The sequence below is a fragment of the Cydia pomonella genome, chromosome 16 (assembly GCF_033807575.1).
Source record: "Cydia pomonella isolate Wapato2018A chromosome 16, ilCydPomo1, whole genome shotgun sequence".
NCBI classification, from domain to species: domain Eukaryota; kingdom Metazoa; phylum Arthropoda; class Insecta; order Lepidoptera; family Tortricidae; genus Cydia; species Cydia pomonella.
The window spans coordinates 4245220-4269730 of record NC_084718.1 but is presented as its reverse complement, the minus strand read 5'-3'; the positions used below and the strand labels follow the sequence as shown (position 1 = coordinate 4269730).

Sequence of the window (24511 nt, the reverse complement as noted above, 5' to 3'; positions counted from 1 at the left end):
TTTAACAGGAACTGAAACTCAAACCCATATCAAAGCATGATTTCTAATTAAATGGATTCCGAATAAACAATCTGTTATACATTTTGCTGGTCAACGATATCCAATTTTTTATTATGGACAAACACTAATTGCATGGCTCGCACACCAATAGCTTATTTTTTTTTACTAATAACAGAATGCCTGCGTTTATTACGAAAAAAAAAACTTGAAATTCCAGTTTCTTGGAGCAATCATGTTGATTTGATTGTTAAGTTCAAGCTGCACAAAAAAAACTTGAATACACAAACAACTAAGCATTAATCGGAAACTAGAATAAAACATTAATATAACCTTACGAAGCTGTAAAGCTACAATACTCGAGATTGGTTGCACCAAACGGTCTCTCACAATTAAAACGTTCGCTAAATTTCATTGAATGAAAAATTTCATAGTTCACTTCTGATTGCCGTTGATCAGCTCTTCAACTGTGATTCGTGCAACCGACCCTCAGCCTCAAATTCCAAATAACTTCTCCACAATGCGTAGGTGTGGCTTCAGACAATGAGCAAGAGATGGCCACCAACCCTCGCTCCATCGACCAGCCTGATGGTCTACAAGAAGCCACCTTCTTTGAGAAGCTGGGGGCGGACACGGAAACCAAATTGGAGGACTTCTTCCAGTGGTGGGGCTACCATATGGCATCTAAACCTTGGATCGTGCTGTTTGCGGGTAAGTTTTGAAAGTAAGACATGAGCGTTACTAAGTTTAATTTTTGACGTCTACTCTGTTAGTGTCAAAGTCGTGTGACCAGATCTAACAGATGGCGTTAGTAGAGCTATTTCCATATAAAGAGTGTAACTTTCGATGAAGCGCCATACATCTTCTACATCGCGCTAACGAAGTTCCAAATGTCAGTTGTAATAAATACAACTTCAAGCAAGTCTCATCTGCCTTCGGTCCCCTGGCACACCACCTGCCTTGCAAGAGTACTCTCAATTGCTCTCTCTTCTTACTAGTTACTTAGTTAGTGCTTCTGGACATTTTCCGCAAATCGACAACCATTTGCGTGAAATCTAGGTAGCGCTACTCTATCCCCGCCTGTCGCTTCTTACTAAACAACAAATAGTTTAAAGAGATCTTGAAAATTAGCATGTATTCTGATAATAACCCAATTATTCTCTTCCAGGTCTCTGCGTGGTTGTCGGCCTCGGCCATGGTATCTACTACATGCATGTCACAACCAACCCCGTCGAGCTTTGGGCCTCGCCGACTTCTCGGTCTCGCATTGAAAGAGAATACTTCGACTCTCACTTTGAGCCGTTTTACCGTACTGAAATGGTCATCATCAGGTATTGACTTAAAATTAGCCTCTCCTTATTTGTAATTAAGGTTCCGAACCTCAAATAAAACGGAATCCTTATAGGATCACTCCTTCGTTTGCCTGGTCTGGCTGTGACGCCAATTAGAGTTCATAATGTTTATAAGGAGCCTTTTCTGATGGAAAGGTCCTTATGTATATGAAGCATAAGGATTCTTCTCCAATGAAAAGCCATATATGTAAGTCGGTAAATAAGGAAATTAAAATGCAATTGTCGATATACTGTATTGTTAACCCCCGACGCAAAAAAGAGGGGTGTTAATGTTATGTTTGTTGCCAACTGTCGATGGCATTGAAGCTCTCAACCGGATGGACCTATTTCGATGCAGTCTTTAAATGTGAAATCGACTTTCCTTGCGATGGTTTCTAGCTATGATAGATTCAGTATCTCGTTAATGTCAGCTCTTTCCAAAATGATGGTGTTTTTGGCATAATGCGTAGGGTTTTTTATTTACTTTTGTTAAATAGTTATTATTTTATTCTGTCTTCAGCGCGAAAGGTCTCCCGAAGATAGAGTACACTGATGAGTTCAATGAGACCACGACGTTTGGTGCAGTGTTTAACTCCACGTTCATGCTGGAGGTGTTAGAGTTGCAGAAGAAAATTATGGGTGAGTTTCTTATATTTGGATATACCTCTGAAGTAATTTAAAGGGTATGCTGACAGGTTTGTTAGAAGCGCCTGAGTGTTACGTACGTACAGGCGCCTTGGGGCTCTGGTCGGGCCAATGTACTTACGATGACCAACGAAAACTTTAAGGTTATAAGTGGCTTTCAAGTCTTATCTCAACGCGTTTGGTTGAAAAATTACTATAAATACCTCGGTGAGAAAAAGGATTACCAGCCTCATATTCCTATCGACCTGGCTCGCTCGTTTTATAATCACTTATATCGCTATCTGTATTTGTCTGGCCTATGTAATCAGTCAAAAATCCCTAGGAATTTTACGTTTTTGACATTTCAAAGTGCAAAAAAGGTTAAAGTAAAGTCTGTAATAAAAGCCTCTTGGTCGAGTGGATATGGCGTCCGACTTTCAATCCGGAGTTCGCGGGTTCAAATCCTGGCTCGTACCAATGAGTATTTCGGAACTTATGTACGAAATATCATTTGATATTTACCATTCGCTTTTCGGTGAAGGAAAACATCGCGAGGAAACCTGCATACATCTGCGAAGAAATTCAAAGGTGTATGTGAAGTCCCCAATCCGCATTGGGCTAGCGTGGGGACTAGGGCTAGAGGAGGCCTGTGCCCAGCAGTGGGACGTATATAGGCTGAATTATTAATAAAAGCCTCTATCACCAAAAAAACTTATACACGAAACGTGTTCCAGACCTCGGGAACAAGTCTCGACTCGAGAACGTGTGCTTCGCGCCGCTCGCGTCCGCCATCCAGCCCGCCGTCACCGCCGACAAGTGCGCCATCCAGAGCGTGTGGGGCTGGTTCCAGAACGACGAAGACAACTTCGATACTGATAACGACGCCTACTTGGGGAAGATATTGAAGTGCACGCAGTAAGTACTTGAAAGATTGAAAGATGTAATTTGTTGAAAATCGACATGGTACTCGTTTTCGAGGTTTTCCGGGGCGCAGATTTCGAAAACGGTGTCTGTTTTGTATTTTAATATGGATGCCATATTTGTTATTATCCAAAAGAAAAAGTGACCAAGGTTTCTAGTTCTCTGAGCTGAGATCAAATTAGCTTATGCACTCGATCTCGTCTAGAGAACGTGTTCTTCGCGCCGCTCGCGTCCGCGATTTACCCCACCGTCACCGCGACCACATTTGTTTTCTTTCGGCATATCTATTCGAAAATATCGAAGGCTAAAAGCGGAAACGTAGTAACCGCCATCTGATCAAAAAATATTGCATATTCGAAATCAGAGAATTTTTGCATCGGATGGTCTGCGCCACAAAAATGACAAATTTTTAACCAAGTACACTTCCGCCAATTCCGGTTTTGAAAAATAAAAGACTATGGTAGTTACAGAGCTCATGAAATGGTGCTCTGTACTAAATTATATAATGTATGGCGTGTATTATGTAATAAATAAATCGCCAAGTGTCTGTGCTAAATAAATCGCCAAGTGTCTGTAATAAGTAAATAGCCAAGTGTCTGTAATAAATAAATCGCCAAGTGTCTGTAATAAATAAATCGCCAAGTGTCTGTAATAAATAAATCGTCAAGTGTCTATAATAAATAAATCGCCAAGTGTCTAATAAATAAATCGCCAAGTGTCTGTAATAAGTAAATCGCCAAGTGTCTGTAATAAGTAAATCGCCAAGTGTCTGTAATAAGTAAATCGCCAAGTGTCTGTAATAAGTAAATCGCCAAGTGTCTGTAATAAATAAATCGCCAATCTGTTCAGATCGGATGATATAGCAGGCGGAACCTAAAGAATTTCTTAGACAGTACTTAAAATGCACTGTTGTTACAGAAACGCATACGACCCCGACTGCCTGTCCACGTACAACGGGCCCGTGCTGCCGGCGGTGGCGCTCGGCGGCTTCCTGGCGCCCGGCGAGCAGCTCACCGCGCAGGCGCGCTTCCACCACGCCTCCGCGCTCATCCTCACCTTCCTGGTCAACAACAAGCACGACAAGGCCAAGGTACGCGTCATGTGGGTCTATCCCCCGAGGCCGAGCATTACGACGGGCGAGTCCTAAGGCGAGCGAAAGGCTACGCTAAGTTCGTAGCGACTTGGCATCCTTGGCAGTGAAGATGTAACGGCTGTATCCTCTACCGACATGTGAGTTGTTCCGGGTGAGTGTTTTCTCATAAAAAGTTCTCAGTGTAAATAGCTGCGGATCAATGATATATCTCGTTTATTTACACGGGCTCTCCGTGTAAACATTTCTGGCGCGAAAAAAATTGCCTATCGGTAGTCGCTTTTTCGCCGCTGGTCGGAAAGTTGTTTTTAGACAGTTCTTTTTTCTACTCTGCTATTTGTATTTGATGATGCAATTCAGTTCTCTCTTCAAAATATGGACATATGAATATTCTAAGATTTTTTAACGAGCCTGTAAAGTGTCCCACTGCTTGGCAAAAAAGCCTGGTGGTTTTGACCCCAACATCAACGATGCCTGTTTTGGTGCGCAACGCAAAGGGGGCGGCACTCCTCCTTTCGGCTTTTCCCGGTTCCGTTCGGCTCAGCATTGCTCCGATCAATTATTAGGGTTGGCACAACTTGACGTCTCTATACGTGCACAACCACAGATAAGACTTGGATTTTGACAACCCTAAATGGCCGAAAGGGATAGTGCTATACATTAGAAAGGGACAGCACAATTCGTCCTTGAATAGCTGTCAAACTTCGGTTTATGCACACGTCGACGAGCCTCAGCTTAAGAGCTAATGGAAGGTCTCCCTTCAGAGACCAATGGCTCTTCCAAGCGTTAAGAATATTACAATATTCTAAGATATCTTTCTAAAAACATTTTTCTTTCCAGTTGGGCCCAGCGCTCGAATGGGAAAAAGACTTCATCACCTTCATGACGAACTACACCAAGAACGAGATGCCGCCATACATGGACATCGCTTACACCTCCGAACGGTCCATCGAAGACGAACTGTTAAAGGAATCACAATCAGATGTGTCTACTATACTGGTGTCTTACTTCATCATGTTCGCGTATATTGCGATATCGCTGGGACGGTTCACTACGTGTGCGAGGATGCTTATTGACAGCAAGGTTACTCTTGGACTTGGAGGTGAGATTTTTTAAGTTTATTTCACTGAAAATGCTGGCTTAGATCTGAACTGAACAATAGGAGATGAATTATACAAGGAATCACAATCAGATGTGTCTACTTTACTGGTGTCTTACTTCATCATGTTCGCGCAGGGCCGGATTTAGGGGAGGGCAACCGGGGCTACTGCCCCGGGCCTCCACAAAAGAGGGGCCCCCCCACAATAGAGAATTCGGTAAATTTACCATTTTATTTGGAAAAAATTTGGGGCCAGGGGGCCTCCACACCTTTATTGCCCGAGGCCTCCAGACCTCAAAATCCGGCATTGTGTTCGCGTATATCGCGATATCGCTGGGATGGTTCACCACGTGTGCGAGGATGCTTATTGACAGCAAGGTTACTCTTGGACTTGGAGGTGAGATTTTTTAAATTTATTTCACTGAAAATGCTGGCTTAGATCTGAACTGAACAATAGGAGATGAATTATACAAGGAATCTCAATCAGATGTGTCTACTATACTGGTGTCTTACTTCATCATGTTCGCGTATATCGCTATATCGCTGGGACGGTTCACCACGTGTGCGAGGATGCTTATTGACAGCAAGGTTACTCTTGGACTTGGAGGTGAGATTTTTTAAATTTATTTCACTGAAAATGCTGGCTTAGATCTGAACTGAACAATAGGAGATGAATTATACAAGGAATCTCAATCAGATGTGTCTACTATACTGGTGTCTTACTTCATCATGTTCGCGTATATCGCTATATCGCTGGGACGGTTCACCACGTGTGCGAGGATGCTTATTGACAGCAAGGTTACTCTTGGACTTGGAGGTGAGATTTTTTAAATTTATTTCACTGAAAATGCTGGCTTAGATCTGAACTGAACAATAGGAGATGAATTATACAAGGAATCTCAATCCGATGTGTCTACTATACTGGTGTCTTACTTCATCATGTTCGCGTATATTGCGATATCGCTGGGATGGTTCACCACGTGTGCGAGGATGCTTATTGACAGCAAGGTTACTCTTGGACTTGGAGGTGAGATTTTTTAAATTTATTTCACTGAAAATGCTGGCTTAGATCTGAACTGAACAATAGGAGATGAATTATACAAGGAATCTCAATCCGATGTGTCTACTATACTGGTGTCTTACTTCATCATGTTCGCGTATATTGCGATATCGCTGGGATGGTTCACCACGTGTGCGAGGATGCTTATTGACAGCAAGGTTACTCTTGGACTTGGAGGTGAGATTTTTTAAATTTATTTCACTGAAAATGCTGACTTATAAGGTCTGAACTGAACAATAGGAGATGAATTATACAAGGAATCACAATCAGATGTGTCTACTTTACTGGTGTCTTACTTCATCATGTTCGCGTATATTGCGATATCGCTGGGACGGTTCACTACGTGTGCGAGGATGCTTATTGACAGCAAGGTTACTCTTGGACTTGGAGGTGAGATTTTTTAAATTTATTTCACTGAAAATGCTGGCTTAGATCTGAACTGAACAATAGGAGATGAATTATACAAGGAATCTCAATCAGATGTGTCTACTATACTGGTGTCTTACTTCATCATGTTCGCGTATATTGCGATATCGCTGGGACGGTTCACCACGTGTGCGAGGATGCTTATTGACAGCAAGGTTACTCTTGGACTTGGAGGTGAGATTTTTTAAATTTATTTCACTGAAAATGCTGGCTTAGATCTGAACTGAACAATAGGAGATGAATTATACAAGGAATCTCAATCAGATGTGTCTACTATACTGGTGTCTTACTTCATCATGTTCGCGTATATTGCGATATCGCTGGGACGGTTCACTACGTGTGCGAGGATGCTCATTGACAGCAAGGTTACTCTTGGACTTGGAGGTGAGATTTTTTAAGTTTATTTCACTGAAAATGCTGGCTTAGATCTGAACTGAACAATAGGAGATGAATTATACAAGGAATCTCAATCAGATGTGTCTACTATACTGGTGTCTTACTTCATCATGTTCGCGTATATTGCGATATCGCTGGGACGGTTCACTACGTGTGCGAGGATGCTTATTGACAGCAAGGTTACTCTTGGACTTGGAGGTGAGATTTTTTAAATTTATTTGACTGAAAATGAACTGAACAATAGGAGATGAATTATACAAGGAATCACAATCAGATGTGTCTACTTTACTGGTGTCTTACTTCATCATGTTCGCGTATATTGCAATATCGCTGGGACGGTTCACCACGTGTGCGAGGATGCTCATTGACAGCAAGGTTACTCTTGGACTTGGAGGTGAGATTTTTTAAATTTATTTAACTGAAAATGAACTGAACAATAGGAGATGAATTATACAAGGAATCACAATCAGATGTGTCTACTATACTGGTGTCTTACTTCATCATGTTCCCGTATATCGCGATATCGCTGGGACGGTTCACTACGTGTGCGAGGATGCTCATTGACAGCAAGGTTACTCTTGGACTTGGAGGTCAGTTCGTTTAAATTTTTATTAATGATTATGCACACATAATGCTAGCATTTATAGACTAGACATGAGAACGATAGAAGACGAATTATACAAGGAGTCACGATCAGATATCTCTACGATACTTGTGTCTTACTTACAGTACTTACACTAAATTTACTCTCGGACTTGGAGGTGAGTTATTTTAAAATTTTACTAATGATTATGCTTAAAATGCTAGCATATACACTATAGACAGACTAGTCATAGGAACGATAGAAGACGAATTGTAGAATCAAAGCAAATTGCAGGCGTACATAGGCTACGGAGACTGCTTACCATCAGGCGGGCCGTATGCTTGTTTGCCACCGACGTAGTATTAAAAAAAATTTAACTAAAGTATAACTAAGAAAGTCTTAAGAAAAACGTGCCTCGAGAAATCAAGAAAAAAAAATGCTCTAATAGATGGCGATACTCGAGTAGATGGCGACACCGTTAGATATTTAACACATATCACTGAAAGAACGTGGGTAAAATAGGGAGCGTGCATGAACTGTAGGAGGCAGCACAGGAGCCGTCAGATTTTTGGCGCGAGGCGTAAATGTGATGTTTATTGTTCCGATGTAGCCCACAAGATGGCAGACTCAACTATGCACACGAAAGCACGTGACGTGTAAATGTACATGTTTATGGTTCCGATTCAGGCCACAAGATGGCAGACTCTCCAACGCGCACGGTCCGTATAGCCATATGTCATTCTAAGAGTTTTAGTCCTGTGTCGAAAGATGGCAGTAAATTTAGAAAATTTAGATTTACTTTGAAAATACGCCTCTATACTTAATTGTCTTTGGTAAGATTTCAGATTTCAGATTTTTATTCATAAAACATAGTATTTTACATGTCAAAATTAGGTTGGTACATAAAACAATTTCTTTACAGAAAATTAGGCACTTAAGTTAAGTAGGCGTTTAACAGGTACATACATATTATTTTTAATGCCTGCAAGTATTATTTTCTAAGTATTAGGCACAAAAAAAAAACAGGTTTAGTTTAAAATTTATAATTTCGGGTCGCTACACGTCTCGACAAATTCGTCAATAGTATAGCAAGCAAGATTTGTTAATAACGTTTTTAGACGATTTGCAAACGAGATATCGCTTCGTACTAGTTTTAACTCGACTGGTAGTGAGTTATATAATTTTGCACCCATGACACCAAGCGACCCTCGAGTCTTTGCGAATCTACAACGCGGCACGATTAAAAAATTACTTCGACGGGTACTGGAGTGAGTGGTGTATGTGTTCAGGTTTGCTCTCACATATTTGCAGGCGTTTAATATATATACGCTAGGCAGGGTGATGATCTTCGACTCCTTAAACAGATCCTTAGCGGGAATGTCGTACGCCTTTCTCATTATAATTCGAACAGCTCGTTTCTGCATTCTAAAGGCCCTGTCTCGATCGGCCGCGGTGGCCCATAAGTCGACACCTTGGATTAGTAAAGCATGGATATACCTATATTTGTGTAATGTATTGTATGGTTTGCAGAATCATTATTTATAGTGATTTTCATGTATGAAACAGAAATAGTATCCGATTTAAGTATTATTTTTAATGAGTTTCTGGAAACTGTAGAACGACTTGCAAATATTACTGTTATTTATTAAATGATATCTGGAACTAACGAGCAATATTTACGAACTTGTTTGTAAATGTTCAGAAGGTGAGGAAAGAACGTGTGACTTTCAATCCGGAGGTCGCGGGTTCAAACCCCGGCTCGTACAATGAGTTTTTCGGAACTTAAGTACGAAATATCATTCAATATTTACCAGTCGCTTGTGCGAAGTTCGAAGAAGAAGAAGTCGCTTTCGGTGAAGGATAACATCGTTAGGAAACCGGACTAATCCCAATAAGGCCTAGTTTTCCCTCTGGGTTGGAAGGTCAGATGGCAGTCTCTGGCTCTGGCCAACATACCTGCCTAATATCCTGAACAGCTTACCCAAACAAGTAGTAGAAACTTTAGAAAAACATCCTGATAAAATAAAGAGTACACTTAAGAAAGCAATGATTAATTGAATTAATTTTGTTACAAATAGTATTATAATAACATGTAAACACTAACTGCCAACAGGACTAATTATATACTTAGTTAAGGCTAAACTTAGTTAACACAATCTCCAAATATAGAGATTATAACTGAGTGCTGACTGTACCTCAACAAAAAATTGAAATAAACAGATTAAATTTTGAATTTTTTTTTTTTTTTGAGTCGCTTAATACTTGCGTCTGCGCCATTCTGGGGATTAGTCGTCAAGCGGACCCCAGGCTCCCATGAGCCGTGGCAAAATGCCGGGACAACGCGAGGAAGATGATTTACAAATAAATGTTTATTTTGACCATCTAAAAGGCACATCGTACAATCCACTTTATTTCCACAGGCGTCCTCATAGTCCTGGCATCTGTCGTATGCTCCATCGGCCTGTTCGGTTACGTCGGCGTCGCGGCCACACTGATCATCGTCGAGGTGATCCCCTTCCTCGTGCTGGCGGTCGGCGTCGACAACATCTTCATCCTCGTGCAGACCGCGCAGCGCGAGCCCCGGAGGCAGGGCGAGACCCCGGCTCAGCACATTGGCAGGACGTGAGTATCCGACCTTAATAAATATGAGAGCCTCGGTAGAGAGTACCATTTTGTACCATTTAGCGCTGAAACTCTAGGTCCATGGGGTCACAAGTTTTGTGCAGAAATCGCGAAGCGTCTGGTTGACGTAACTGGTGACCGAAGAGCTGCTTCCTCGCATAACGTGTCAGCATTGCGATACAACGAGGAAATCAACTTCAACTTCAAAATTTTATTTGTTTAATGCCGCCAGCATCCTTGGTTCAATGCCTCAAGGGCCTATTTTAGATTAATGCTATAGTTATAGTAACATGTTTGTATATATATATTCATTATGTACACTGTTAATTTTTTTAATACTACGCCGGTGGCAAACAAGCATACGGCCCGCCTGATGGTAAGCAGTCTCCGTAGCCTGTGTACGCCTGCAACTCCAGAGGAGTTAAATGCGCGCGTTGCCGACCCTAAACCCCCCCCCTCCCTCGTTGAGCTCTGTTGTATTGTAAATAAACCTTATCTTCATGTAGTGACAAGGACAACTCATCGTCATCGAAGTCATCTATATAATGGCTCTCTAAGAGCCATCACACACTAGCGTCTCCTGAGCGTCGGCGTTTAAACAAACCCTGGCTGCTGATCGACGCACCGGTGGCGGAACTGCCACCGGTGCAGCACCTGCTGAGCAGCGACGCCATTTTCCATAGCGCTGACTAGACGCCGACGCTAAAAGATACTAGTGTGGGGTGGCCCTGAGCTACGCTAGCATGACAGTCTTCATTTCACTATTTTATCAGTTTCGGTTTCCGAAATTCCGGCAATCCCCATGTGATATGGGCATTATAGCCTTTTTCAAATGGGCAGGGTAGGCCGACATTTTAATTTTTTTCATTCCATGCCATTGACGTTTCAGACGAATCCTTTTTTAACATAAATAACTTGAATCCTAATAGGCTAAAAAATATATACTGTCGTAGCTTAACGTATGTCATTATAATAGACACAAATCACCTAAATATGTAATATTACATAAAGCATAGTTCATATAGAATTGGTTCAATTGGTACGCACTATAAGATTGTTATTTTTTTAAGTTAATAAAATAAGAAAGTTATGAATGGTGAATTTTAAATAGTAATGTATTTAGCTTTCAAATATGTATAAATAAAAATAAAAATCTCTATTATGTAAATAATTACGAACTGTTTTCATAATGGACCCCCGTCATTTTATGCACAAGACTTTAGTCGACATTTTTGGCGTGTTGATTTCTTGTAGATCGCAATGAATTGATACCTTGGACAACTTGACTAGTCTTGTTTAATTTTTTTTCATGATTGCCCAGTAGTTTTTGATAGATTGAAATTGGGGACAATTCGAAGCATTCCTCTCGCGGGGTATGTAATTGGCCTGATTATTAGCATACCATGCCAAAACTTTTTTTGAGTAGTGGCAGCTGGCTAAAACTGGCCAACATTTCACAGGACCGTTATGGGTTCTAATAAACGGCAATACTCATTTCTCTAAGCACTCTTTAATATACAGGGTGTTTGGTGCATCGTTAGCCAAAAAAAATTGGGGGATTGCTGGGGTTATTTTCTATCACCTTACGCCCTCTAAAAAATTCTTGGGCCCACGTATAATTTTTTTTCGTTTTTCTTGTAATTTATGAAAAATCTTCAGGGCCGATATGCTTAAACTTCATTAAAAAAATAAGTAAGTGATAAAGAGATGCAATTTTTACTGCATCGTAATCTCTAACGTTGCACGGCTCGAATGATGTCAAATTTACTGACACGTAACGTCTAATTTTTTTTTTATTGGCCCTCAAATGTTTACAACGTGTAAAAATTTAGTCTAATGTCAACTTTGATTTGCAATGAAAAAAAAAATTAAAGAGACAGCGTTCTTGAAACTGTTTAAAAAAAAACTGTGTTTTGTGTTCTTTCTAACGATGTACAATTATCTTAAAAAAACCTTTCATAAACTTCATTTTTTTCACGATTTAGTAACGAACGCAACGGTAAAGTTATCGAGATTCAAACATTGACACTGTTCCCTTTTGCTGCCAGCTTTGAAGTCCCCATTTTCTTTCAACACACAGGTTGATCTACAGGTTGTAAAGATTTGAAACTTATCTTTCGTAAATTTGGACGTCAAGGTCAACTTTCACAAATTTGAGCGTAAGCGATTAGGCATCATAAGATAAGAAAAAAAATCATGAAAACAACACGTGCGAAGCAGGTAAAGACTGTTATCTCTCTCTTACACAGCCAGCTCAATTAAGTGCAGTTGTCTTTTTGTGTTGAACTGAAAGATGACCTTGAACTTGAAGTCCAAGTTTATGACAGGTTTCTTTTTGAGATAATTGGATATTGGCAGAAAGACCGTGATTTCATAATTCTGACTTCTTTCTAACACGATGTACAATAATCCCAAAACACCTTTCATGAACTTCTTCAGATTTTGGGAAATGAAGGCATCATGGAATTGACGACATGCAATAAAAAAAAACATTTTTTTTGTAAGCTTTCAAGTTTTTTTTATTAAATCAAATCTTTTACACTACAAATCTTGCTCGAACTGACGACCTTCGTTGCGAATGCACGCGTAGCACCTGTTTCTTATTTCGACCGTAGTTGTTCGCATTCGGATTTCTCCTTTGATCACATCAAACGCCGCCAATATCCGCTGGGACAAATCTTCTGGTGATTCTACTTCCGTTGCGTAGACGAGTTCCTTTGCCCGTCCCCAGATGTGAAAGTCCAAGGGAGTTAGGTCCGGGGACCGTGGGGGCCATGGAATGGGGCCGTCTCTTCCAATCCATGAATTAGGGAAAGCATTGTCTAGGTGCTCCCTGACTGTTATCCTCCAGTGTGCGGGACAACCATCTTGTTGAAAAACGATACGCCTATCTTCATTGAAATGAGGTACATCAGCTAGTAATTCAGGTAGATCATGTTGTAAAAAATGAAGGTAGTTGTCTCCATTCAAATTATCGGGTAGGAAGTGTGGCCCAACCACTTGATCGCCAATAACTCCCGCCCATACATTGAAGCCGTATCTTCTCTGGAAACCTCTAGCTCTTTTCACGTGTGGATTTTCATTTATCGGCGACCAGTGGTGCAGGTTGTGTAAATTCAGTATCCCCTCTCGTGTAAATTTGGACTCGTCTGTCCAAAGAATGCTTCTTAAAAAGTCACGGTCCTCTAAATCCGTGTGCAGCAATAAACGACAAAACCGGACACGATTTCCAAAGTCGTTATCTTCAAGACCTGCAAAGAAAGAAAGACAAATAAGAATCTGACAAGGTTTGTGAAATGGAATGTGGGGTAATTAGGTACATACACGATAACGTAAAGGACACAGTGACGTTACGTTTCGAAGTCAATAACAGCAAAATAAACGCGAAAAGCTGAGGTTCAGTTCTCTAGTCAATTGGTATGGATTAAAAGTAATTCTAGCGTTTAATACCTTGGACTGGAGTGTAGTGAAATGCGTGCATGTTGTTTTGGCGAAGAACTTTCCACACCTTCCAGATTGAAATTTCCAGTTGTCCAGCTACATCTCTGATGCTCTTATTCGGGTCTTCTTCCATTATGGCTAAGATCCTTTCATCAACTGCAACATTGTGTCGAACCACAATTCCTCTCGGTTCATTTACGTTCAAATTACCAGTTTCCCTTAAGCGCCGGTAAGTGTTTTGAAACGTATTGCGGTTTGGTAAGCGTCTATTGGGGAATCGTTCCTGGTAGATTCTTTGCGCTGCTCGTGCTACACCATCAGCTTTACCGTACGCCATCAACATGTCCGCATACTCTTCATTCGTAAAGGCAGCCATTTTTGAACGATCAAAACTCAACAAAACAGAGATTAACAAAAACAACAGAAAACTAACAAAAAAACAACAGTACTAAGATCGCAAATGCTTCAACCACAAGAGACAGTCAAATCACGACTAATGTCTAATTGATACCACCACCACCCCCCAGGTTCATCTTTGCTGGGTTCTTGGGTTAAACGTCGAGTAAAAGAGAGAGACAACTGCACTTAATTGTGCTGTGTAAGAGAGAGATAGCAGTCTTTACCTGCTTCGCACGTGTTGTTTTCATGATTTTTTCCTTATCTTATCATGCCTAATCGCTTACGCTCAAATTTGTGAAAGTTGACCTTGAAGTCCAAATTTACGAAAGATAAGTTTCAAATCTTTACAACCTGTAGATCAACCTGTGTGTTGAAAGAAAATGGGGACTTCAAAGCTGTCAGCAAAAGGGAACAATGTCAATGTTTGAATCTCGATAACTTTACTGTTGCGTTCGTTACTAAATCGTGAAAAAAAATGAAGTTTATGAAAGGTTTTTTTAAGATAATTGTACATCGTTAGAAAGAACACAAAACACATTTTTTTTTAAAACAGTTTCAAGACCGCTGTTTGTTTAATTTTTTTTTTCATTGCAAATCAAAGTTGACTTTAGACTAAATTTTTACACGTTGTAAACATTTGAGGGCCAATAAAAAAAAATTTGACGTTTTTCTTGTAATTTATGAAAAATCTTCAGGGCCGATATGCTTAAACTTGATTAAAAAAATAAGTAAGTGATAAAGAGATGCAATTTTTACTGCATCGTAATCTCTAACGTTGTCTCTCTCTTTTACTCGACGTTTAACCCAAGAACCCAGCAAAGATGAACCTGGGGGGTGGTGGTGGTATCAATTAGACATTAGTCGTGATTTGACTGTCTCTTGTGGTTGAAGCATTTGCGATCTTAGTACTGTTGTTTTTTTGTTAGTTTTCTGTTGTTTTTGTTAATCTCTGTTTTGTTGAGTTTTGATCGTTCAAAAATGGCTGCCTTTACGAATGAAGAGTATGCGGACATGTTGATGGCGTACGGTAAAGCTGATGGTGTAGCACGAGCAGCGCAAAGAATCTACCAGGAACGATTCCCCAATAGACGCTTACCAAACCGCAATACGTTTCAAAACACTTACCGGCGCTTAAGGGAAACTGGTAATTTGAACGTAAATGAACCGAGAGGAATTGTGGTTCGACACAATGTTGCAGTTGATGAAAGGATCTTAGCCATAATGGAAGAAGACCCGAATAAGAGCATCAGAGATGTAGCTGGACAACTGGAAATTTCAATCTGGAAGGTGTGGAAAGTTCTTCGCCAAAACAACATGCACGCATTTCACTACACTCCAGTCCAAGGTATTAAACGCTAGAATTACTTTTAATCCATACCAATTGACTAGAGAACTGAACCTCAGCTTTTCGCGTTTATTTTGCTGTTATTGACTTCGAAACGTAACGTCACTGTGTCCTTTACGTTATCGTGTATGTACCTAATTACCCCACATTCCATTTCACAAACCTTGTCAGATTCTTATTTGTCTTTCTTTCTTTGCAGGTCTTGAAGATAACGACTTTGGAAATCGTGTCCGGTTTTGTCGTTTATTGCTGCACACGGATTTAGAGGACCGTGACTTTTTAAGAAGCATTCTTTGGACAGACGAGTCCAAATTTACACGAGAGGGGATACTGAATTTACACAACCTGCACCACTGGTCGCCGATAAATGAAAATCCACACGTGAAAAGAGCTAGAGGTTTCCAGAGAAGATACGGCTTCAATGTATGGGCGGGAGTTATTGGCGATCAAGTGGTTGGGCCACACTTCCTACCCGATAATTTGAATGGAGACAACTACCTTCATTTTTTACAACATGATCTACCTGAATTACTAGCTGATGTACCTCATTTCAATGAAGATAGGCGTATCGTTTTTCAACAAGATGGTTGTCCCGCACACTGGAGGATAACAGTCAGGGAGCACCTAGACAATGCTTTCCCTAATTCATGGATTGGAAGAGACGGCCCCATTCCATGGCCCCCACGGTCCCCGGACCTAACTCCCTTGGACTTTCACATCTGGGGACGGGCAAAGGAACTCGTCTACGCAACGGAAGTAGAATCACCAGAAGATTTGTCCCAGCGGATATTGGCGGCGTTTGATGTGATCAAAGGAGAAATCCGAATGCGAACAACTACGGTCGAAATAAGAAACAGGTGCTACGCGTGCATTCGCAACGAAGGTCGTCAGTTCGAGCAAGATTTGTAGTGTAAAAGATTTGATTTAATAAAAAAAACTTGAAAGCTTACAAAAAAAATGTTTTTTTTTATTGCATGTCGTCAATTCCATGATGCCTTCATTTCCCAAAATCTGAAGAAGTTCATGAAAGGTGTTTTGGGATTATTGTACATCGTGTTAGAAAGAAGTCAGAATTATGAAATCACGGTCTTTCTGCCAATATCCAATTATCTCAAAAAGAAACCTGTCATAAACTTGGACTTCAAGTTCAAGGTCATCTTTCAGTTCAACACAAAAAGACAACTGCACTTAATTGAGCTGGCTGTGTAAGAGAGAGATAATAGTCTTTACCTGCTTCGCACGTGTTGTTTTCATGATTTTTTTCTTATCTTATGATGCCTAATCGCTTACGCTCAAATTTGTGAAAGTTGACCTTGACGTCCAAATTTACGAAAGATAAGTTTCAAATCTTTACAACCTGTAGATCAACCTGTGTGTTGAAAGAAAATGGGGACTTCAAAGCTGGCAGCAAAAGGGAACAGTGTCAATGTTTGAATCTCGATAACTTTACCGTTGCGTTCGTTACTAAATCGTGAAAAAAATGAAGTTTATGAAAGGTTTTTTTAAGATAATTGTACATCGTTAGAAAGAACACAAAACACAGTTTTTTTTTAAACAGTTTCAAGAACGCTGTCTCTTTAATTTTTTTTTTCATTGCAAATCAAAGTTGACATTAGACTAAATTTTTACACGTTGTAAACATTTGAGGGCCAATAAAAAAAAAATTAGACGTTACGTGTCAGTAAATTTGACATCATTCGAGCCGTGCAACGTTAGAGATTACGATGCAGTAAAAATTGCATCTCTTTATCACTTACTTATTTTTTTAATGAAGTTTAAGCATATCGGCCCTGAAGATTTTTCATAAATTACAAGAAAAACGAAAAAAAATTATACGTGGGCCCAAGAATTTTTTAGAGGGCGTAAGGTGATAGAAAATAACCCCAGCAATCCCCCAATTTTTTTTGGCTAACGATGCACCAAACACCCTGTAAATGTCCGACTTCATTGTTGACTATGTTATAAAACTTTTCGTCTTACAGCCACAATTATGAATTCCTTGCCATATCATATGTTTTTTTGCGAACTTGTCAAGTTTCACGAACTTATATTTTTCGGGTAAATTACCTCTATTATTGGCCATATAAAACTTCGAACCGAGTAGTTGATTAAAATCGAGTTTTACATACGTCTTGTCGTCCAACAACAAGCAACCCTCGAATTTTGTCAATATTGGGTCGTACAATAGTCGAGCTAGTGTTTTAGCTTGTCGGATCTGTCTAACAGTCCGATTTGGCTGTTTTATTGCTCGATAGCTCTTATAGCCACCTCTGAGGTGAATCATCTTTATCTTTCTAGAAATTTCTTTGATTTTCTAGAATTTTTGGAATAAATCGTAATTAGTCCGCCCTGAATTTTGTTTCAGTGACCTTGGGACTTTTTTTTCCCAAAATCTTGTTATTTGTCCCAGACCTCCGATTAGTTTGTATTTTCCTGTCGGCTGATAGAGTCTCCTTGTAACACACTTGTCTACAAATATTAGCTTTTAGCAACTTAAGCGACTTAGCTGTCTTTGTCCGGGATCGATAAGAATTTTCGAAGTATTTGTGCACGATCAATCTCCTGTTCTCAATTTTCACGGTCGAAAACTTTAAAATGCATAAAGCTAGAAAAATAATATTTTCACCATGAATACTTTGAAGGTTGGTGATTGAACTGTAATTAAAAAAAAAATTCCCGCCATGGAATTATTATTTTTTAAACATTGATAATCATGTTCCAATTCTATATGAACTAAGCTTTAATAAAAAGATAAATGTTTATATTTTGGAGTTTCTTTATGTAAAACGGAGGTCAATTGCATTGCTTATCGACCGAATCGATTCCGCTCGTGTCAAATCGTTTCAGCCACGTCCAATTGTGAAAGTATATTTACTTCCTTTGTAGATTAAATCGAGAAGCGTAAAAAATCATTTCTAATTTGCATTGTCACAACCCTATAATCACTTTTTGACATGTGTCCAAATTATTGTTTTATATGTAATATAAAATATAACTTATGATTGTAATTTGAATGATGTGACGTGTAAGTCTAATAGTAGTAGAACGTTTGAAAACAAACTAAAGCTTAAGTTGATTACGGATGCACTATACTCTGTAAATGATTTCTTTCGGCCATCTGAGACCACCTGATTACTTGCCCAAGACCAATGTATATACGAAGAATAATAGCTGTTAAGTAGTGTAAGATTGTTATTTATTAAACTATTTATTTAGTTATTTTAAACTTAAAACAAAAAAAATATATAATTAATTGCATATATTACTTAGAAATAAGTTACACTTAAAAAAAAAAATTTTTTTGTTCATTAAAAATTATAATTATATTTGAATATTATATAAATCTTATTAATTCTTCTTAAAATAATTTAAAATAATTCGACCCGTAATGATAATGAACTTTGAAATAATTATATTTGTAAATAATGTTTTCATCTATAAAATAATAATGTGCGATTAAATAGATATAATGAGTTGACATGTTAAATAACTATATTTTATCAATAAAGTTTTGATTGATTGATTGATTGTAAAATTATTATTTTATAAAAAAATTAATTAAATTGAATTGAATTGTCAGCCTACCCTTCCCATTTGAAAAGGACTATAAGAGAAACAATAACTAAGAAAAATATAATTTGACAGGTTGGGCCAAGTGGGCCCGTCCATGTTCCTGACGTCCATCTCGGAGTCGGTGTGCTTCTTCCTAGGCGCGCTGAGCGACATGCCGGCCGTGCGCGCCTTCGCGCTGTACGCCGCCGTGGCGCTGCTCGTCGACTTCCTGCTGCAGGTCACCTGCTTCGTGGCGCTCATGGCCATTGATACCAAGCGGCAGAACGCCAACAGGTCAGAGCTCTTGAAAGTCCAGCTTGGTTTTCAAGAGGGACTACAGTATGGGGCTCTTCAAGGAGTTACAGATTTTTAATGGGTCGGTAACGCGCATGTAATACTCCTGGAGATGCAGGCGTCCATAGGCGGGTCGTAAGGCGAGACGTGTTTGTAGTAAAACACGCGAGCTAGTTCAACACTGATTTATTGTGTAATCTGCAGGTAGGTATATTATTTTACAAATACCCTTATCTACTATACTACATCTTATCCCTTTCGGAAAAACAAAAAAGGTAAATAAACAAAAAAAATAATCAAAATAACAATAAAAAAAAAATATCTTACCTAATTCGTACCATGTTACCAACCTTAAGCCGCCTATTTCAACCTGGTTCATTTTATGGAAGTGACATGGCCGCGAGTGCGACTTTTTGTTTGTTTATACATGGCGTCAAAAGATTAGTACACATCCGGTTTTATAATATACACAAGGCAAATTAACAAGTCGCTAGTTAAGTTTCATGAGTATGTACCTAAGTAATAAAAATTAAAATAACAATAAGCAACAACAAATTGTAAAATTAACATTGCCTTGGCAATAACAACTATATAACAATGTAAATCTATTTCTTATATCTATATTATTCACTTTAATGTCTGAAATGAAATAACCGCCAATACCTCCATTGCAAACTGAGTCTTATTACTTAGTAAATAAGGGAGGGATTCATTTCAGACACAAAAAAAAAAAATCACAACAAATGAAACACATTTAGCAAGATAAAGAACACCTTAATGAGCTACTTATTTGTAACACCTGTGCATCTTTGATGCTACTATTACCTATTAAAAGAGGTCATCGATCTTTGGAATATTATGCAACGCTTTAGCTTTAGAACGCGTTAGAGGTGAGGAAATACAAGGTAATTGACTACTTTTCGCCTCCTTTTGAACTGTCTTAGTACTAGGACCTGACTCAGACTGACCTACTTCCGCCTTAATAACCGCCGGTTCCGTACTGGGGCCGCCCGTGAGCCCCTGGGTCTGCGTGAGCGCCTGGCGCGCCACCAGCTGCCGCCGGTTGCGCCGGTATCTCCGACCCTGGCTATCCGCTACTACGAATGACCGCGGTTCCGGTGCGCTGCCTACAACTGTAACCGGTTTTTTATCGCTTCCGTCAACCAATGTCGCCCTTTGCCCCGGCCATAGAGGTGACAATGGTTTAGCAGATCGATCATAATTTTTCTTTATATTATCCTTCTGCTGCAATAATCTTTCATAATTTAATTTATTATCAACGCGTTCATGCAATAATTCAGTTTTGATTGGTAGTTTTGTATGTAAACGCCTACCCATTAACATTTGCGCAGGTGAATCTAAATTATACCTCGGCGTTGATCTATAGTTCAGTAAGCTCAAATAAAAATCTTCTCCAGAATCCTGGCACTTTTTTATCATATTCTTAATCGTTTGAACCGCACGTTCACTTTTCCCGTTAGATTGAGCATATCGCGGAGAAGACGTCACATGTTCTATTTCCCAATCACGCAAAAACTTTTTAAACTCGCACGAGCTGTAAGCGGGGCCGTTATCGGTCACCAACTCCGAAGGGATACCGTGCCGGGAAAACTGTTCCTTCATGAATTTTATAACTAATTTGCTAGTCATATTGTTAAGCATGCCTACCTCGACGTAGTTGGAAAAATAGTCTACTAAGACTATGTAGTATTTCTTCCTATACTCAAAGATATCAGAAGCCAATTTGGACCAGGGCAAATCCGGCAGCGTATGCTGCAACAGGGGCTCGCGACGCGGCACCGGCGCATGCAGTGCGCATGAGTCACAAGCGCGTACGCGGCGCTCAACGTCGGCTGACATGCCCGGCCAAAACATTACCTCTCGAGCACGACGCTTACATCTATCTATACCTAGGTGCCCTTCGTGTATTTTACATAGCATGTCGTTGCGTAAACTGCGAGGAATGTAAACACAATCATTTTTAAATATTACCCCGTCTATAAATTGCAACGACTCGCGATATGGCCAAAACTTATTAACGCATTCGCTAACATCCCACCTGTATCTGGGCCATCCGTTACAAATATATTGTATTATCGTTTTACATTCCTCGTCTTTTGCTGTATGTTGTTTAATTACGTTTAGTTTTTTATTACTAACCTGCACATTTTCAACTAAGAAACACGTTTGTAACTCGACCTCGTCAGTGATGCGATCATGCATCAACTCTGGCAGTGGGGCGCGCGACAATGTGTCGGCTATGTACATGTACTTACCGGGCGTATACTCGACCTTGAACTCGAACCCTTGAACTCGCATCATCATGCGCTGTAGTCGCGCAGGCACAGCCGATAGAGGTTTAGTAAACAGAGGTTCTAAGGGCTTGTGATCAGTCTGAACTGTCACATCGCAACGCCCATAAATATACTGCTTGAACCTCTCTACCGCAAAACAAATGGCCAACATCTCCTTTTTTATCTGAGCATACCGTGTCTGAGTGTCCGTGAGCGTGAGCGAGGCGAACTCCACGGGCCGCCCGCCCTGAAGCAGTACCGCGCCCACCGCCACACTGCTCGCATCTACGGAGATCACCACCGGCAGCTCTGTCGAGTATAATGCCAACACTGGCGCTGATGCTATTTTAGCTTTTAACAGGTCAACAGCATTTGAATGGTTACTATCCCATGTCCATTCAGAATCTTTTTTAAGCAATCCTCGCAGTATAGCCACCGAATCCGAGTAGTTCTGAATGAACTTTGATAAATAGTTTACTACCCCAAGAAATCTTTCTAAACCCTTCCGGTCCTCGGGATAGGGCATTTCCATGATGGCACGAACCTTCGAATCATCTGGACGCATCCCTTGTTCATCAAATTTGTGACCTAAGTAAATAATTTCTGTTACACAAAACTTACACTTTTCTTTGTTGTACCTGATGCCAATTTCCTTTGACCTTTGTAACAAACGCTCCAAACGAGTGTCATGCTCTTGTTGTGTATTACCCCAAACAATGACGTCATCGATAAAACTTTCAACACCTTCCAAATCCTCTAGGTATTGTCTTAACTTGGCGTGAAATACCTCAGGGGCACAATTTACCCCATAAGGCAAACGGAGAAACTGGTACCTACCAAATGGAGTCGCGAATGTGCAGAGGTCGGCACTGGCGTCGTCCAGCTGCACCATCCAGAACCCTGAGCGCGCGTCGAGCACGCTGAAGAAGCGAGCGCCGCGCAAGCGCACTGCCAGCTCGCTTACCGTGGGCAGCGAGTACTGCGCGCGCCGCACCGCGCGGTTCAACGGTCGGGGATCTAAGCAAACTCTAAGGTCACCGTTTTTTTTTCGCTACCAACACAATAGCATTAACCCATTCGGTAGGGTGTGATACCATTCTTATTACGCCAATTTTCTCCATGCGCTGTAATTCAGCATGTAACTTGTCACGCAAACCTAATGGAATTTTTCTCGTTGGGCACACTACCGGTTGGACATTAACGTCGACTACTATTTTATATTTACCGGGTAATTTTCCTAGGCCCTCAAAAAGATCACAGTAGTTCTCTAATTGAATAGCATCAATACGGCGAACCAAACCTAATGTCACACAGCCTCTCAGTCCCAGTATATTTCGGCAATTGAAGTCAGCAACAATACACTTTAACTCATATTGTTTATTTCTACAAGATATCAACAATCTACACTTACCTATAACGGGTATATTGTGTTTGGTATATGAATACGCACGCTTAAGAACGGGTTTCAATTCGCTTAATTTTAATCCTAAATTTAAGTACTCAGCCTTTGATATTACATTTAACATAGACCCCGTATCTAGCTTAAACACAATATGTTTGTTATTACATGTCATTAATTCCAGCCATTCTTTTGGTGGTTTAGACTTAGAGTCCTGGTTAATAACATCAACGTAAAACATACCGTCCTCCTCGTCCGAATCGTCCTCCGCTAGATCACACACCTGGTCACGTATCACTTTGCGTTGACTACACACTTTAGCGAAATGTCCCCTTTTGTCACACACATAACACAAGGCACTGTACGCTGGGCAGTGCTCATCCTGAGCGCACCACCCTCCGCCGCACGTCGCGCAGGGTCGGCGCGATGGTCCCGGCGCGCCCGCGCCGGTCGGCGGCCGCCCGCCGCGCCGCGCCCCGCGCCGGCTGGTCGCGCGCCGCCGTCCGCTGGCGCTCGCGCGCGCTCCGCCGCCACCTCCTCGCGCACCCGATCCCCACACGGCATCTACCCGGACGTCCTTTGTATCTCCACCGAAACAACGACTCTCCTCGTGCGACATCTCTGCCGCCTGACAAATTTGCACCGCTTTTGCTAGCGTTAAATCGTCCGTGCGAAATAATCTATCACGAATAACATTATTATTAATTCCGCATACAATTCTGTCGCGAATTAAACTGTCTGTCAACGTGCCAAACTCGCAAGTCTGACTTAATACTCGCAGCGCTGTAACCCATTGATCGATGCTTTCACCATCCTCTTGGTTTCTTACAAAAAACTTATACCGAGCCACCGTGATATTCGGCTTCGTTCCGAAGTGTTCATCGAACTTTTGCAATACCGTTTCGATGTCCTCACTCTGCTTCTCTGTTAATGAAAACGCAGTGTATACTTCGTAGCCCGCTGATCCAATGAGGTTGACTAGCAGACTGGCCTGGACATCGGCAGTCTCTTTGCTCACTCCGGAGGCTTTTAAAAACACCAGAAATTGCTTTTTCCACTTGCGCCACGCCTCGGCCCGCGCGGCCGGTCCGCCTTCTAAAAGCAATTCCGCCGGAGGACGCGCGTGTTCCATTGTGTTTTTGATTTCACAACCACCAATAAACTTAAAACTTGCTGAAATAAGGCACTAACGCACCAAATAATAGCAAACTTTAAATTAATTAGTGACCACCGCTGTCACCATGTAGTAAAACACGCGAGCTAGTTCAACACTGATTTATTGTGTAATCTGCAGGTAGGTATATTATTTTACAAATACCCTTATCTACTATACTACAGTGTTCTTCTTTGTAATCGACGTGGTTTAAAAATGCGCACAAAAATAAAATTTTATAAAAAAAAATATATTTTAAAACCACATTTATTGTCAACTGTACGTGATGCTACCAAAAAATTGAATTTGTTTGAGCCGAATCTCGAATTGCATCTAAATTAAGGACGCTAAGCGCGAATTATTTTATTAATTGACTTGCCATTCCCTATCTCTATCGCACGTGCATGGTTATATTGCTGTCCCGCTCGCATCATAGTGGCACTGACCGTCGGCGTCATGGGCGGGATAACAATATTATTACATGC

General features: G+C 40.6%; 1 protein-coding gene across 1 annotated transcript in view; it reads left to right on the top strand.

The window, feature by feature from the left end:
* The window catches only part of LOC133526255 (NPC intracellular cholesterol transporter 1), a 104384-nt gene that overhangs the window by 55051 nt on the left and 24822 nt on the right, over positions 1-24511 (top strand). The window contains exons 8-15 of the mRNA XM_061862797.1: positions 526-708; positions 1166-1328; positions 1849-1967; positions 2687-2867; positions 3792-3963; positions 4804-5065; positions 9948-10149; positions 18980-19180. Coding sequence (XP_061718781.1) covers positions 526-708; positions 1166-1328; positions 1849-1967; positions 2687-2867; positions 3792-3963; positions 4804-5065; positions 9948-10149; positions 18980-19180 — 1483 coding nt within the window. The remainder of the gene's footprint in view (positions 1-525; positions 709-1165; positions 1329-1848; positions 1968-2686; positions 2868-3791; positions 3964-4803; positions 5066-9947; positions 10150-18979; positions 19181-24511) is intronic.